At 52.2% G+C, this 14,772-nt stretch overlaps 2 protein-coding genes across 2 annotated transcripts; one reads left to right on the top strand and one right to left on the bottom strand.

Annotated features, from left to right (window-relative positions):
• Positions 1-958: 958 nt before the first annotated feature.
• LOC117845613 (monooxygenase 1) lies at positions 959-8,042 on the bottom strand. The gene is made up of 5 exons (XM_034726681.2): positions 7,895-8,042; positions 7,466-7,612; positions 7,184-7,240; positions 6,911-7,079; positions 959-2,428 (listed from the first exon to the last, which is right to left on the bottom strand). The coding sequence occupies exons 1-5, from the start codon at positions 8,020-8,022 to the stop codon at positions 1,673-1,675; spliced, it is 1,257 nt and encodes a 418-aa protein (XP_034582572.1). The 5' UTR covers positions 8,023-8,042; the 3' UTR covers positions 959-1,672.
• Positions 8,043-11,058: 3,016 nt separating this feature from the next.
• LOC117861497 (probable serine/threonine-protein kinase At1g54610) lies at positions 11,059-14,648 on the top strand. Its single transcript, XM_034745066.2, has 6 exons — positions 11,059-12,262; positions 12,363-12,965; positions 13,052-13,279; positions 13,358-13,458; positions 13,544-14,042; positions 14,142-14,648. Exons 1-6 carry the CDS (start codon positions 11,735-11,737, stop codon positions 14,298-14,300), a joined length of 2,118 nt encoding a protein of 705 aa, XP_034600957.1. The 5' UTR covers positions 11,059-11,734; the 3' UTR covers positions 14,301-14,648.
• Positions 14,649-14,772: the final 124 nt, after the last annotated feature.

Here is a 14,772-nt window from a genome sequence, read left to right as displayed (position 1 = left end):
ACTCTACTCTTCTCGCTTTGCGTACAATAGGTTATTCACTGGTGCAACCAGGTTTTAATCTTGCAAGCGATTGTGGAAGTCACGGGCGCCATCGCAGTGCAAGATGTTCCTTTTGGTTGGTCGCGCACAACAGGTGCTGGACGGTGGATCATCTGGCACGTCAGGAGCTACAACATCCCGCAAAATGCCCACTCCACGACCCGGAGGAAGAGACAGTTCAGCACCTCCTCATGTCCTGTAGTGTCTTCTTGCGGCAAGTTTGGCCTTCGGTTCCAGAAAAAGCCGGTCTGCAAGCTTGATGCCATCGCAAGATTCTAATGTATTTCAGGATTGGTGGCGGTGAGCCTCACGCAGGGCATCGAAGACAGCGAGGAGAGGGCTCAATTCCCTGGCGATCAGCCTCGAGTATCTGGAAAAAAATCTTCAGATACTCCAAGCAGGCTAAGAAGTTCTCCTGTGCGTTCAAGAAAAAAATCATTTACTGAAATGAGGTCTCTATAAAAGTTTGCTCAAATGGTGTGCCCCTCTAAAGTTGCGCTGATTGCTGTCCTGTTGAAATGGGATCCCCGTTACCTAAGTTCCTTTCTTGAAACAGATATCATCCCGGCTAACAAAAATATAGTAATACACAGCACCTGTCTCTTTCCTTCTCTCGCACTGTCACACGGTCAGCATCAGCCTAATTAAGTACTGTTGCGTTTAGCTGTACCGCCTTTGGTTCATCTTTCTGACGGCCGAATTCTTCTCTCTGTTCCAATAACGTGGACTCCCAGTCGCCAACAGTACCGGCTGCAACAAGGACACGTCCTCTCGACTGGATCGTCAATCATACGAGGACAGCGTTGTGCCACAGGCAAATCAGCAACCAGCGCCTCCAACAGTGAGCGCTAACGCCCCTTCCCAGTAAGTTTTGGAGAAAATTATCTGTATACCGTTAAAAATTTAACTCATCTCCATCAAAAATTAGTCCATCCCTTCTGTACTATTAGAAATTTATATCAATGCTTTATGTGCCATTGAGGTCACAGCACAGTTAAATAGCTGTTGAATGAAGATGGAAAATACAATATTACCCATAGAAGACCAGTACTCTATATGTGCACATATGCTCATTCTTGCTTCACTGATGCACAGGCCAAATCAAAACACGTATTCACTGGGCATCATTGCAAGCAACACACTCGCATGGACTCTACATATCCTGCTGGAAGCCAAGAATTGTCGCGCTGCCCCGGCGTTGCCATCCCTTGGACTTGCTGCCTTGATGCCCGTCTTCTCAATCCATCTGCTGACTGCTGCCTTCCTTGCCTCCTCCTGCGTTTGCTCTCCTGAACCACGATCCACGGAGACGAAGGCGGCACTAGCAGATGGACGGGAGGGACTCGCGCACAGACCCCTGGTGACGCTGGCAGACAGGCTGGAGGGAGGGCCGCGCGGACCCCCTCGTGACGCTGGCAGACGGCACCAGCAGATACACTATATCGTCTCGATACATAATAATATCTATATTTATGAATCTAGAAAAGTTAAAATAATATATAATTTGGAATATTAAAAAGTTAAAATGACATAATTTGACACCACACCAATAATATAATTTTTTATTTTAAAAATCAAAGTTTAGAGATATCTTGCAGAGGCCCAGAGCTGCAGCCGGTCCAGAACGCAACCGTTAGAGGCGACCACAGTCATACTTGGTGTGGCCGAGGGAAGCGGTGCCCAACAGAGACAAGATGGCGAAGCAGGCGAGCTTCGTGAGCAGCGACTTGGTTGCAAGCAGCGTCCCCATGGTGAAGGACTCCAGCGACAGCCTCACGATCCTCAGCCTCCTCTCCCTGACGTACTCCCCCATCGCCGCGCTGATTTTCTTCTCGCACAGCTCATCCCCACCTGAACCGCCGCCGCCGGCGGCAGCTCGCGACAGCGACCGGGCGAGCACGAGGGCGTCCTCCATCGACGCCGAGCCCCCCTGGCCGATGTATGTCCCCATGACGTGCATCGCGTCGCCGGCGACCGTCGCCGTGCCCCTCTGGAAGCTGCTGAACATGACCTGCCATGGCGGCCGATACCAGATCTTGGTCAGGAGGATCAGCGAGTCGGGTTCCGGAGCACGGACCATCTCGATGATCTCGTCGGAGCACTGGCCCTTAAGCTTCTCGAGCACCAGTTCCTTCATGGCGCTCGCGTCCTTGGTGGCATCTGCACCAGGGTGCCAAAGGGCTACGAAGAAATTCACTAGATTGTCAGTCATGGGCGAGCGCCCGACAAAGAAACCATTGCCTCTTAAGCGCAGGAAATGGGGTCCGAATGGATGTCCATGTGGGTATCTCGTGTATCCGCGAAGAAGCATGCGAGAGGTTGATTTCGCCGGGGACAAGCCCAGGTACTTGGCTACCACTGAGTTCGAGCCATCGCATCCGATCAGGGCCTGCGCAACGGGATCACATCAGCAGAGATATCTAGAATAAAACAAATAAAATCTTTTTTTGACGAACGGGCATGAGAATGTAACTATTTCATTGGTAAAGCAGGAGTTTACATGAAGGAGACAAATTCAAAAGGAAAAAAAAACAAACAGCCAACCGAGCAGCTAGCCATGCAAGAAGAAAAGGACTACTCTCACGCTAGGAGTAACGCTACGTCTTTTGCCCCGCCAGCATCCAAGCTGACGACTCCTCCTTAATTTTTGCCAACAACGTCATTGTAGAGCTCTCATGTGCATTGAAGATGCGCTCATTCCGTTCTTTCCAAACCTCCCACATGATCAGTAGAGTTAGACTTCTCAGAGTCTTACGCAGTGAATCCGATATTGTGGTTATGTGAGTCCATCATTCCAGTGCATTGGATGAGGGTCGCCATGCGCTTGGCCTAAGATTAGGTTGCGCAATCCATGTCGCCGTTAGATCCTAGATTTTTCTTGTGTATCTGCACTCGGCCAAAATGTGGTGACTAGTCTCCATTGTCCGTCTACAGAGGGCGCAAGTGGCGTTGTGTGGCCATCCTCGTCTGGCGAGCCTATCCGCGGACCAAACGCGGTCCTATGTAATTAGCCATGCGAAAAATTTACATTTTGGTGGCGCCCACGTTTTCCAGATAGATGAGATGTTCGGTATTTTGGTGCAGCCCAGGCACTGTGCTTTATACGCTGATGCTGTTGTGTACATGCTTGATTTCGTTAGTTTCCGACTGATAGTATCCTCATCTCCTGGTCGAAGTTCTGTGTGTCTGACCATGTTCCATAACTGAGCGAACGAAGCTAGATGTGATGTGCTAATGTTGTTGTTGATGTTGAGGTCACGGATCCAGTTGTTGTTACTAATGGCATCGTGAATCATCCTGTTCTTTTTTCTTGAGATATCGAAGAGTAGTGGCGCGATGTCCTTTGGACGCTGGCCGTGTAACCAGCCAGAGTTCCAGAAGCTGGCCTTTTTGCCGTTACCGAGAGTGATGACCGTGCATGTAGCAAATAGTTGCTTGTCTGTCTCGTCACATGGGGTTTCTGTGTTGGCCCAGGGCTTGTCCGGGGGATGTCCACTCATGCCAAAGCCACCTTAGGTGGAGGGCTTTGGCGAATTTTCCAAGGCAAGTTCTCGTCCAATTCACTTTGCATTTTCCCGCTATTAGCTGCTACTCGCCTGCCCAGAGGAATTTTTTTGCGTATTTTGTCTAATTCTTGGAGGACCTCGCTATTTGCCTTGAGAGCTGTTAGGAAGTATACCGGCTGCGAGGAGAGGACCGATTTCGTGAGGGCTAATCTGCCGGCCTCCGTTAGATTTTGTCCAGTCCAAGCAAATAGTTTACCTGCCGCTTTATCTATTAGTGGTTGGAACTCAACCTTCCTGAGGCGCTTTGTTGATAAGGGAAGACCAAAGTAGCACATTGGGAATGTCGATCTTGCAACCGGCAGTTCATTGAGTAGATGGTCAAGATCAATGTTTTGGCAGCTTATGGGTGCGATCTGAGTCTTGTGTAGGTTCGTGCATAGACCAGTGGCTTCTCCAAATTGTTGCAGTATGTTCACCATGTTGGAGATGTCTTTGCGTGTCGGCTTAACAAATATGGCAGCGTCGTCGGCGTACAGGGATGCTCCGAATCTTGCCGCTCTTCCTCCTAGCTTGGTGAGTAGGCCCCTCTCTGTTGCCTGGGCAATAATGTGCTGTAGTGGATCGATGGCCAGAACGAAGAGGAGAGGTGACAGGGAGTCTTCCTGTCTGAGGCCTCTACCATGCTAGATCAATGGCAAGGGCGTGCCGTTGAGCAGAACTTTTGAAGTTGAGGTAGCAAGAAGAGCCATAATCCATTGGTTCCAGTGAGTAGGGAAGCCTTTGTGTTGCAGCAAGGTGATGAGGTAGTCCCAGCGGACTGAGTCGAAAGCTTTGGGGATGTCTAGTTTCATTAGTAGAGCCGGAGTCGCATTTCGGTGGAAACGACGGGTGATATTTCTGACGTATAAGAAGTTGTCATGAATACTTCTGGTCTTGATGAAGGCACTCTGGCAGGGTGAGATGATAGCGTTCATGTGCGGGGCTAGACGTAGCGCTAGAGCTTTGGTGATGATGTTTGCAAACGCATGGATGAGGCTGATTGGCTGATACTCCAGTACAGTTTCTGCGCCTTCCTTTTTAGGAATTAGGACAATGTTTGCTTTGTTTAGGAGATTTAGGTCGTTGCAGCTAATGTTATAGAAAGCGTTAGCCGCCGCCATTAGGTCTCCTCTGATGATGTTCCAGCATGCCTTGAAGAAGATCCCTGTGAAGCCATCTGGGCCTGGTGCACGGTCATGCGGGAGCTGTTTGACGGCGTGCAGGATCTCATTTTCGTCGAAAGGGCAGTCTAGGTCGGATAGATCCACCTGACTGTGTTGCAGGCTGTCCCAGCGCAGGTCTTGTGTGCGATGTTGTGGTGTCATCATTATGTTGGAGAAGTGTTCGTGCACAATGTCTTGCTTGTCTTGATGTGAGAGGGCCCATCCTGTGTAGGTTCTCAGCCGTTGTATGAAGTTTTTCCTTCTACGCACATTGACCTTAAGGTGGAAGTATCGCGTATTCGCATCCCCCTCTTGGAGGTTTTTGATGCGTAATGATTGTCGTTTCCTTGCTCGCTCAATTATCGCCCAGCCTGGAGTACGTTTTTTGAGTTTGGCTCTCAAAGCGAATTCAGCGTCCGAGAGGGGTCTAAAGTCTTGCACAACATCGAGATGAAGGATCACCACTTGTGCCGTCTGTAGTTTTAGTTTTGCATCCGAGATGAGGGAACTGCTCCATCTCCTAAGCGCCATAGCTGTTGAGTATAACTTGTGGCCAAGGCGGTGGAAAGGTTCTGTATGATGCGTGGGTAGATTCCATACCTGTTGTACTGTCTCTCGGAAGCGTGGCAGTTTTGTCCAAAAGTTCTCAATTTGAAAGGACATGGCTTCCGTGGTCCAGATAGTTTTGCTAGTAGCAGGGGGCAATGATCGGAGTGTGAGGAGGAGAGAGCGTGCAGAGTGTGATCATCTAAAGCGAGATCCCAGGCCTCGTTGCAGAAGAAGCGGTCCAGACGCGAAAGCGTTGGTTGGCACCTTTCACTGCTCCACGTGTATTTGCGTTTTTGCAGGTGAATTTCCTTAAGGCCATAGAAAGCTAGAGTACTTTGGAAGCGACGCGTTAGCTGGAGATTCAGTCTTCTGTTATTCTTGTCACTTGCCTTGTAGATTAGGTTGAAATCACCCATGATCAACCATTTAGTGTTGGTGTCGGGTTTCATGTTTCATATGTGTTGTAGGAAAGTTGTTTTCAGTTCCGTCCTTGATGATCCGTAGTTCCGTCCTTGATGATCCGTAGACTGTTGTTAGTATGAATTCGAAGTTGCATTATTTGGTCGATACTGCAATTTGGATATCTTTGAGGTCAACACAGTTAGCATTCCATAGAATGAGGATTCCTTCCTTAGTGCCTAGCAGGGCCGAGCCATCAAAAATCGAGGCCCTGTACCAAACTCTAAAATGAGGCCTACCTCCCTAAAAAATAGGACTGTAAATAAAATATATGATATATATCATAATAAAATATATCAAATTAATTGGATCAGAAATCAGATTAGTATACCTGTAGCCATCGGCGAAAAGAAAGTCCTCTGCAGTTATACCAAATCCCGATTCCCAACGGCAGGGTCGGCAGGACGATGGAGTCCTGGGTGCAGCCGTGCAGGCCCCAGCACCCAATCGCTGGCAGGCCGATCGCGCACCTGCAGGCTGCGTCTCTGTGACGGAGGATGGACGCCGTATGGATCTATTATTCTATTCGACTATTCGAGTATTCGACAGGTCACGCACGAGACAGGCGACAGATCACAGATGGATATGGATGGAGTCCTGCTATCCTGGTTGATGGCGCCCTACGGCCCTGGGCTCCTGGCGTCCTGTGATCCTGTCCTGCAGACCTGCACCTGCGAGAGGGCATCTGGCCATCTGACGCCTGCCAGGCTCTCATTGTGCCATCGACTGATTCACTGATCGACTGACGGGCCACAGGCCTATAGTTAACCAACCAGTTGGTGGGCCCCTCCAATTTGGGGGCCCTGTTTGACCGAACCGGTCGCACACCCTTGTGCTCGGCCCTGGTGCCTAGCGCCGGTTTGTAAGTGAAGTTGGACAGGCGGTAGCCACCCAGGAAAGAAGCGAGGGCCGCATCGATTTGATTTAGTTTAGTTTCGTGAAGGCACGCTATATGGCATGGCGTCGCTTTTAGTGTTTCATGAACGATCATGCATCTTGCTGGAGCGTTAAGTCTTCGCACGTTCCAGCTGATAGTGTTGAAGCTTCCTATATGCATATTAAAAATTTTGCGGTGCCATTGGTAGTCGTGTAGCGTTCGTTGTAGACGTTGTAAACAAATAAAATCAGCTCGATGTTGCTTGCTGGCCACATTACCTTGGCCCTGATGATACTGCCGTCCAGTGTTGTAAGAACCACGCCATGGCTCCCCGGATTTACTGGGCGTATCGCTGCAATGTGGCAGCTGAAGCGGATTGCTCCTGAAGGTACGTTCTTGGCCATTGTCTCGACCAGATCCCTTCTTTTCAACCATCGGAGCTCACCCCTTAGCCAAATGATGCAGACAAGATTGCTCTGTTTTAGTGCCTTAATTTTTCAAAGAATTACAAGGGCTCTGGTTGTATGAGATTGGTTTGTGGCAGTTGGTACCTGACAGGCACCACAACGCTCTTGTTTCCTTGCTTTTGCTGCCACACGTCGTGAAACCTGAAATGACAGACGCGAATTAAGCATTCCCTTCTACCGAATTGTCACTTTCCATTGCGAAAGTTTTCATCATACTAATTCCAGACTTCTGAAGTTATCAGGATATATTTCCAAGGGAAGTTATCAGAATCAAAGACAACGAGAGAAGACTCTTCATGTCATGCTAGTACTGGGAGGTAACTAGTTCCCTGAACTGAAGAAAATTCTGGTAAACAAGAAACTTACTCGGTAACAACGTCGGTAGTCTTCCGGAGCTCTGGAGCAACCCCAAGTTGCTCTAGAACACGCCATCCATTGACATGGACACCAATGGACCCGCCTTCCGTTCGTAAAGTCTTGGACTTCTCTAACACGAGGCTAGGAATCCCTTTCCTGGATGCAAATAAACAGAGGATTGTTTTGTTGTTCACTGCTACTTCAGAAATCAAAGCTTCAACGCAAGTGGACATTATGGCACGGGATCCAGATTGAAAAAAAAAACTTGACTATACATCAGCGGCCTGATTTTTTTTCATGGCAATATGTTTTCAAGATCAAACATTTCCAGGCAGAGATTTGATGTAAATGGGCATCACCACAGTATTGTAAAACTAGTAGCAGAAACTGAAAAACTGCTGTATCTATCGACAAAACTAAATGGACGATGGATGTTACCGGTGAAGAGCAAGAGCAGTGGCGAGGCCGCAGATGCCACCACCGACGATGACGATGCCATGGACCTCCTCCATCATGTCTCCTCCTAGTTGCTGTTGGTGCCCGGAGAATGTCACCGGCATCTTCATATAGGCTGCTGCATTTGACTTTGAAGTAGTACTTAATCGGTGAGGTCTAAAAAATTACAATAACAATACGCATGTACACACACCTTCGAGTCAGCGTTTCCAGGAAGATGCTTAGCAGCCTAGCAGGTCGAGGCAACCCCCACTGCAACCCCCACTACATTAACAATACGCATGTGTACAATGGAGTTAGATTTTCAATGGCACTGCACTGAAGGGATGGACTAAATTTTAATGGTATAGAAAGGATAAGTTAAATTTTCAATAGCATGCAGTGAATTTTCTCTAAGTTTTCTGTCCCCGCACGCATAACCCTCTTGCAAAGAACCGCGGAGAACGCCGCCAATCTGCAGCGCACCGTAGATAGGCGCTGGCTCGATCTCGATCTCTCGGCCGTGGAGCGAGGACCTGGCCGAACAACATCCGCACACGGCAGCGGTGATGGAGGCCGCCGCCGCCGCCGGGCGGGGTGTGTTACAGGTTGCCGCGGACGATCCGTCTAGTCGGGCTGAACGGAGGCGACGATGGAGATAGGCGCGACTTTGACCTGAGACGCCAAGGCCTTGAGCGACCGTGGATGCCCGCCAAGTTGGGGGTCCAGATCGACTGCAGCGACGCGGCCGACGGCCTTTCTCCGCTCCTACTGGGTTGCTTGTCGTGGAAATGCAAGGGTGCCAAGTAAGGTGCCCTTTGGCATGGCTCTTCAACCCGGCTTTTCAAGAAGCCCAGCCAAAGTCTCTCCAGGAAAACGGCTTCAACTGAGAAGCCGCGAGAACCTGACCTTATTTTTTACTGGGAGCGTGAAGAAAAAAAATGGCTCACCCCGGCTTCTTCCTCTTCCCCAGACAAGAAAAGATGCATGTGCCCTTACTTTTGTGAAAATGACAAGAAATTGCCACCGGACCGGGACGGCGCGGCGCCGGCTTGGGGTGGACCGGTGGCGGGTGGAGCAGAGACGGCCGCGCGGGACGGAGCGGTGTTGAGCACCGCCGACTCGAGGTTGACCGGCGGCGGCACGGGCCGTGCTGGCGAGATGGCGCGGCGGAGCGGACCAGAGGCAGGGGAGGCGGAGACGTGGGGCGCAGCCGCGCAGTGAAGGTAGAGGCATGGAGCGCGCGGGAGGCGCAGGAAGACGGAGAAGAAGGTGAGGATAGAAAGGAAAGAGAAAGAAAGGAAAGAAAAAGGTAAGAAATAGGGAAAAAAAAGTGAAAAGCAAAAAAGTAAAATGCAAGGGTACCATGGACATTTTACATCATCAATACATTCAAAAATATTAGGAGAAGTCGTTTTGCCAAACATTTTTCCAACAAGACAAGCTAGAGCCAGAAAAGCCGCTTTATTAGAGAAGCCAGAGCTAGGGTTATTTTTTCACTAGTCAGAGTCGTGCCAAACGGTCCCTAAATCTGCCTCACAAGGACATCTCCGACCCTGACATCCACTAGTATTCCCATTTATGCATCACACATGAGTACCTAAGAAATACGCAAACCGTACTTTTTCAATGACCATTTCTCAATGGAATAAAGTGTCATTTCATAGTATGTTTTCAAAAATATCATATAAGATCTTTTTTATTCGTGTTCGTACAATGCACAATTTTATTATTTATTATTTTTAAGGCTACATACATACAAGTCTAGCTAGAAAATAGTAGGAAATAAACTCATTTCACCTTTCTCTTTATAGCTTTTCAATACATCATTGAAAACACCGACATAGCACTTTATTTAATAAGAACGAAATCTCAATTAAGAATGATCTTGAAACGCAAATCAAATTGTTATGACATTCTAATTAGCTCAATTTTGACTTCGGCGGCCTCACGAGGCCGAGCCTCTTGGAAGTTTTTTTTTCCTTAAGAACATTTTTTTTTGAGTAATTCCTTAAGAACATCTTGGAAGCTTCTTTTGTTGCATTGCCGGGTTTGTTGGGCCAGACCAGCGGCCGCTGGGCCTTATTTCGCTAGGCATCCAGGACTTGCGAGACTACAGTTTTTTTCTTTATCTTTTTAAGCCTTCTGCTGCTTTCGCAATTCGCACACAGCAATTGATGCCCCCAGCATCACCAGTGTCAGTGTGTAGCTGTATAACCCGAGAACACCAACCATTCATTACTCGGCGTTAGGACATGCTATCTAGCCATTTTTTTCTTGAATACCTGCAAGAGCTACACATCTTTATACTCCCTCCATTTCTATTTATAAGGCGTGGTATGATATAGCACGATTTTTCAAATTAGATTTTGACCATTCATTTATCTTGGTTATGATTATAAACTTATATTCATTGGAGAGTACATTTGATTACAAATCCAACCATATCAAATTTACATTAAAAATAAGAAAATATTAGATTAATTATTAGTCAAAAATTGTATACTTTAAATCTTAATATGTGTATGCGCTTTATAAATAAAAATGGAGGGAGTATTAAGAAAAATAAAAATATTTGTCACGGCCTTTTAATTCCTTACCACACCTCAACGCAAATCCTCGAGATTGACGAAGTCACCACTGGCGCTTCACTATCGACGGCCACGTCGTCTAGCACTGAAAGAATAGTGCCGGTTAAATTCTGAAATAAATCCAGAAAAATGCAAGCACCAGTGCCGAGTCGAGGACTCGAACCCTAGTGGACAGATTCCACCACATGAAACCTTACCAGCTGAGCTAATTTGCCCACTCCCTTGCAAAGCAACTATAATATGCCCGTAAGCGGCAAGCATGGTATTGGCAAGGCAAGGCGATAGGAGGAATATGCGTATCTTTCTTCTTTCTTCTTGTACTCTTCTCCTTCACGATAACGAGATGCACCCTCCACCGTCCTCCTCCACAGCTCAATCCACCATGTCTCTTCTCCTCCTCCGTCGCCGTCGCCGCCGCCGCCGCCGCACCTCCACCCCACCCTCTGCTTAAAAGCTGCAAAGCCCCACTGCCACTTTCGTGTTCCTCCGCAGCACTGCCTGGCCGCTGTGGAATTCCGTTGACCACTTGACCGTGGGGCCAAGGCTCCACGTTGACACAACGCCACGAAGACTTTCCTTTTTTTTTTTTGCTTGATTTCGCCCGTTTGACATTTGATGACAGGCATCAAACCCCAAGTCCCAACCACCGCCAGCGGTACGCCACATCGGCCAAATCATGGGAGAGCCTCCGCGTGGCTAGCTCGCCACACGCCGCCCAGGGCCTGCTGTTCCTGCTCTAATTGGGCCGCACGTCTCGCCCCGTCGTGCGCGCCACTCCCCAACCTGGCCGGCGGCCACCTCAGCCCACCACCCATCCATCCCCTAGCTCACTGACGCCCTGGCCCCACCGGCCCGCCGCGAATCGCGCCAACCGCCGCTCCCCCCTCTCCCCGTCGTTTATTCGCAACGGCCCGTCGTCCTCTAGGCTCTAGCCCCCCTTCGTTCCTCTCCCGCGCGCGAGCAGCTGTGTCCGGCCCCGGCGCCGGATACCCGCGTGCCCGCGCGCCCACCGTTCCGGCGGTTGCAACCGCGTCGCGCCGCAACCGCCATGCCTCCTCGTCCACCTCCGCTCTCCCGTTCCCTGTCGGGCCCGCCGGCCTCCTAGCTGGCCTTCCTTCCTTCTCTCCTGCTGCGATCCTCATTTCCAGCGCACGTTCCTGCGAGCGTACCACGTCGCCGTCGCCGGAATTTGCGCTGGACCTCTAGTTCGCTCCGTTTTGGCGGGAGGGCCCGCCGGCGCCGGCGGTCGGCGATGGGCGGCCTTTGCTCCAAGGAGGGCGTCGTGGAGGAGGCGCCGCCCGCCGCTGTCCCGGGCCCGCTGCACAAGGCGCCCAGCCACAGCCAGTCCCTCAAGGAGCTCATCACGCTCACCGCCAAGGATGTGGACGACGCCCCCGCCGTGCACGCCGTCATCTCCCGGACGGCGTCCAACGCCAAGGCCAAGGCCGCCGCCGGCGGTGGCGGGGCCGCGCCCGCGGCGGCGGCTAGCAACAAGGAGGCCGTGGAGAAGACCGCGCCCCCCGTCGTGGTCATCACGTCCCTCAGCAAGTCCTACAGCACCGCGGGGGCGCCCACGCACCACCGCCGCGCCACGCTGGACATCAACGGCGGCGGCGGCGCGGACCCCCCCGGCGGGAATCAGGTGATCTCCAGCGTGCCGCAGGGGTTCTCCGGCGAGCACGTCATCGCCGGATGGCCCTCCTGGCTCACCTCTGTCGCCGGGGAGATCGTCGAAGGCTGGCTGCCCCGCCGCGCCGACACGTTCGAGCGGCTGGACAAGGTGCTCATTCATCCCTGCAAATGTTTAAATCAATTCCGCTCTCCATATGAACATGACAAATCAATCCCAAGTAACACGGATCGGACAAAATGATCTGCAGATCGGGCAGGGCACGTACAGCAACGTGTACAAGGCCCGCGACCTGCAGAGCGGCAAGATCGTGGCGCTGAAGCGGGTGCGGTTCGTCAACATGGACCCGGAGAGCGTGCGGTTCATGGCGCGGGAGATCCACATCCTCCGGCGGCTGGACCACCCCAACGTGATCAAGCTGGAGGGCATCGTCACCTCCCGCCTCTCGCACAGCCTCTACCTCGTCTTCGAGTACATGGAGCACGACCTCGCCGGCCTCGCCGCGCTCTCGGGGCAGCGATTCACGGAGCCGCAGGTCAAGTGCTTCATGGCCCAGATCCTCGAGGGCCTGCGCCACTGCCACGCCCGGGGCGTCCTGCACCGGGACATCAAGGGATCCAACCTCCTCATCGGCGACGACGGCACGCTCCGGATCGCCGACTTCGGCCTCGCCACCTTCTTCGACCCCGGGAAGACGCAGCCCATGACCAGCCGCGTCGTCACGCTCTGGTACCGACCGCCGGAGCTCCTTCTCGGCGCCACCGAGTACGGCGTCGCCGTCGACCTCTGGAGCACCGGCTGCATCCTCGCCGAGCTGCTCGCCGGGAAGCCCATCATGCCCGGCCAGACCGAGGTCCGTCTGCATTCTTTCTTATGCTTGCCATCTGCATTCTCTTCTATCCGTCATCAATCGCCCTAACAAAAAATGTTGGCAACCAGATCGAGCAGCTGCACAAGATCTTCAAGCTCTGCGGGTCGCCGTCGGAGGACTACTGGGCCAAGGCGAAGCTTCCCGACGTGACGCTCTTCAAGCCGCAGCGGCCGTACCGGCGCAAGATCGCCGAGACGTTCAAGGACTTCCCTCCCACGGCACTGGCGCTCCTCGACACGCTGCTCGCCATCGAGCCGTCGGCCCGGGGCACGGCGGTCTCAGCTCTCGACAGCGAGGTAAATAAGCGGCGGCTCTCGCCTCTCAGAAACGCCCCAAGGCCATGATGTCTTTGACACCCTGCTGCATTGCATCAGTTCTTCCGGACGAAGCCGCTGGCGTGTGATCCGGCGAGCCTGCCCAAGTACCCGCCCAGCAAGGAGTACGATGCCAAGCTCCGAGGCCAGGAGGCAAGCAGGTATTGCTACTACTACCATCTTCGTTGGTGCAATGGCTATGCTTCCAGTGATTCCATTCTTATCCATCACCATCCTTGTTTGTAGGCAAAACACGGCGACCATCGGAGGCAAGGGCTCCGTATCCATCAAACCCGGGAGAGACGACGTCAAGGCGGCGCCAGCCCAGGACGCCATTGCCGACTACCAGAGGCGGCACGCGCGCGCCAACCAGAAGAGCATCAGCCACCACTACAGCTCGCAGGAGGACAGCGTGCCGGGCTTCCGCATCGAGCCGCCGCCGCCGGCCGTGGCCGCCGGGCGCGGGCCGGCGACGATGCAGGCCGCCGGCGGGTTCGGGTCGACGTGGTACAGGAGCGACGACCGGCGGGGGGTCCAGCGCGCGTCCAGCTCCGTCAGGGCGCCGCACCTCACCTCGCAGCGCTCCTACGCGCAGTCCCGGGGCACCGACCTGCACCCGAGCTCGTCGGCCGCCCGGAACGCCAGCTACAGGTACAACCGCCTCGACGTCGCCGAGCCGCCCAACGCCGTCGGCCGCCCGGGATCCTCCCACCACAAGGACCTCGCCATGAGGGACGCATCGGCGGTGAGTACCAACATATTATTCAGCTTCTAACAATGCCATTATTCTTGAGACCACAGTTTCAGGCAATGACTGATCGCATCGTGAACACTGATCTTTCAGGGATTCGGTGCGAAGAACAAGAGGATCCACTACTCAGGGCCGCTGATGCCGCCCGGGGGGAACATGGAGGACATGCTCAAGGAGCACGAGAGGCAGATCCAGCAGGCGGTCCGCAAGGCGCGGGTCGAGAAGGAGAGGACGAACAGGCACCATTACTGACAAAAAAAAATGCATCAAGTTATTGGCAGCCATACATGGGGAATCCCATGGTCGTCTCGGACCAGCGAGCACTCGTGTCTCTCCATGGAGCACATGCGACATCATTGGTGGAGGATCGACGCACGAATGCGCCGCCGCCTCGCAGTCGCTCGGGGCTGCTAAGAGTCGGGCTTTTCTTGATCCATGTGTATAAATAGCAGTGGTAGAGAGGCTTGAAAAGCCTGACAGGGAGAAGAGAGACACATGTACATGAGGCAGGTTGTAAAGACACCAAAAGGAAAATGTGTGCGCATCTGATTGACTTGTTGCAATTAGACTCTACTAACAAAGTAGTTACAGCACCAGGCATACAGATTTGGAAAATTCAGAACAACAAACTCTATACGTATGGCAAATTAAGTAGTTAAAGTGCGAACGGTGTAACGCAGAACGTGACCAGAAAACCCGCTACGATTCTCCTTATATGATATGG

Source organism: Setaria viridis, chromosome 1, assembly GCF_005286985.2.
Source record: "Setaria viridis chromosome 1, Setaria_viridis_v4.0, whole genome shotgun sequence".
Lineage (NCBI taxonomy): Eukaryota > Viridiplantae > Streptophyta > Magnoliopsida > Poales > Poaceae > Setaria > Setaria viridis.
Note: the sequence above shows the minus strand (reverse complement) of the source record. Positions and strands in the feature narration are given on the sequence as shown.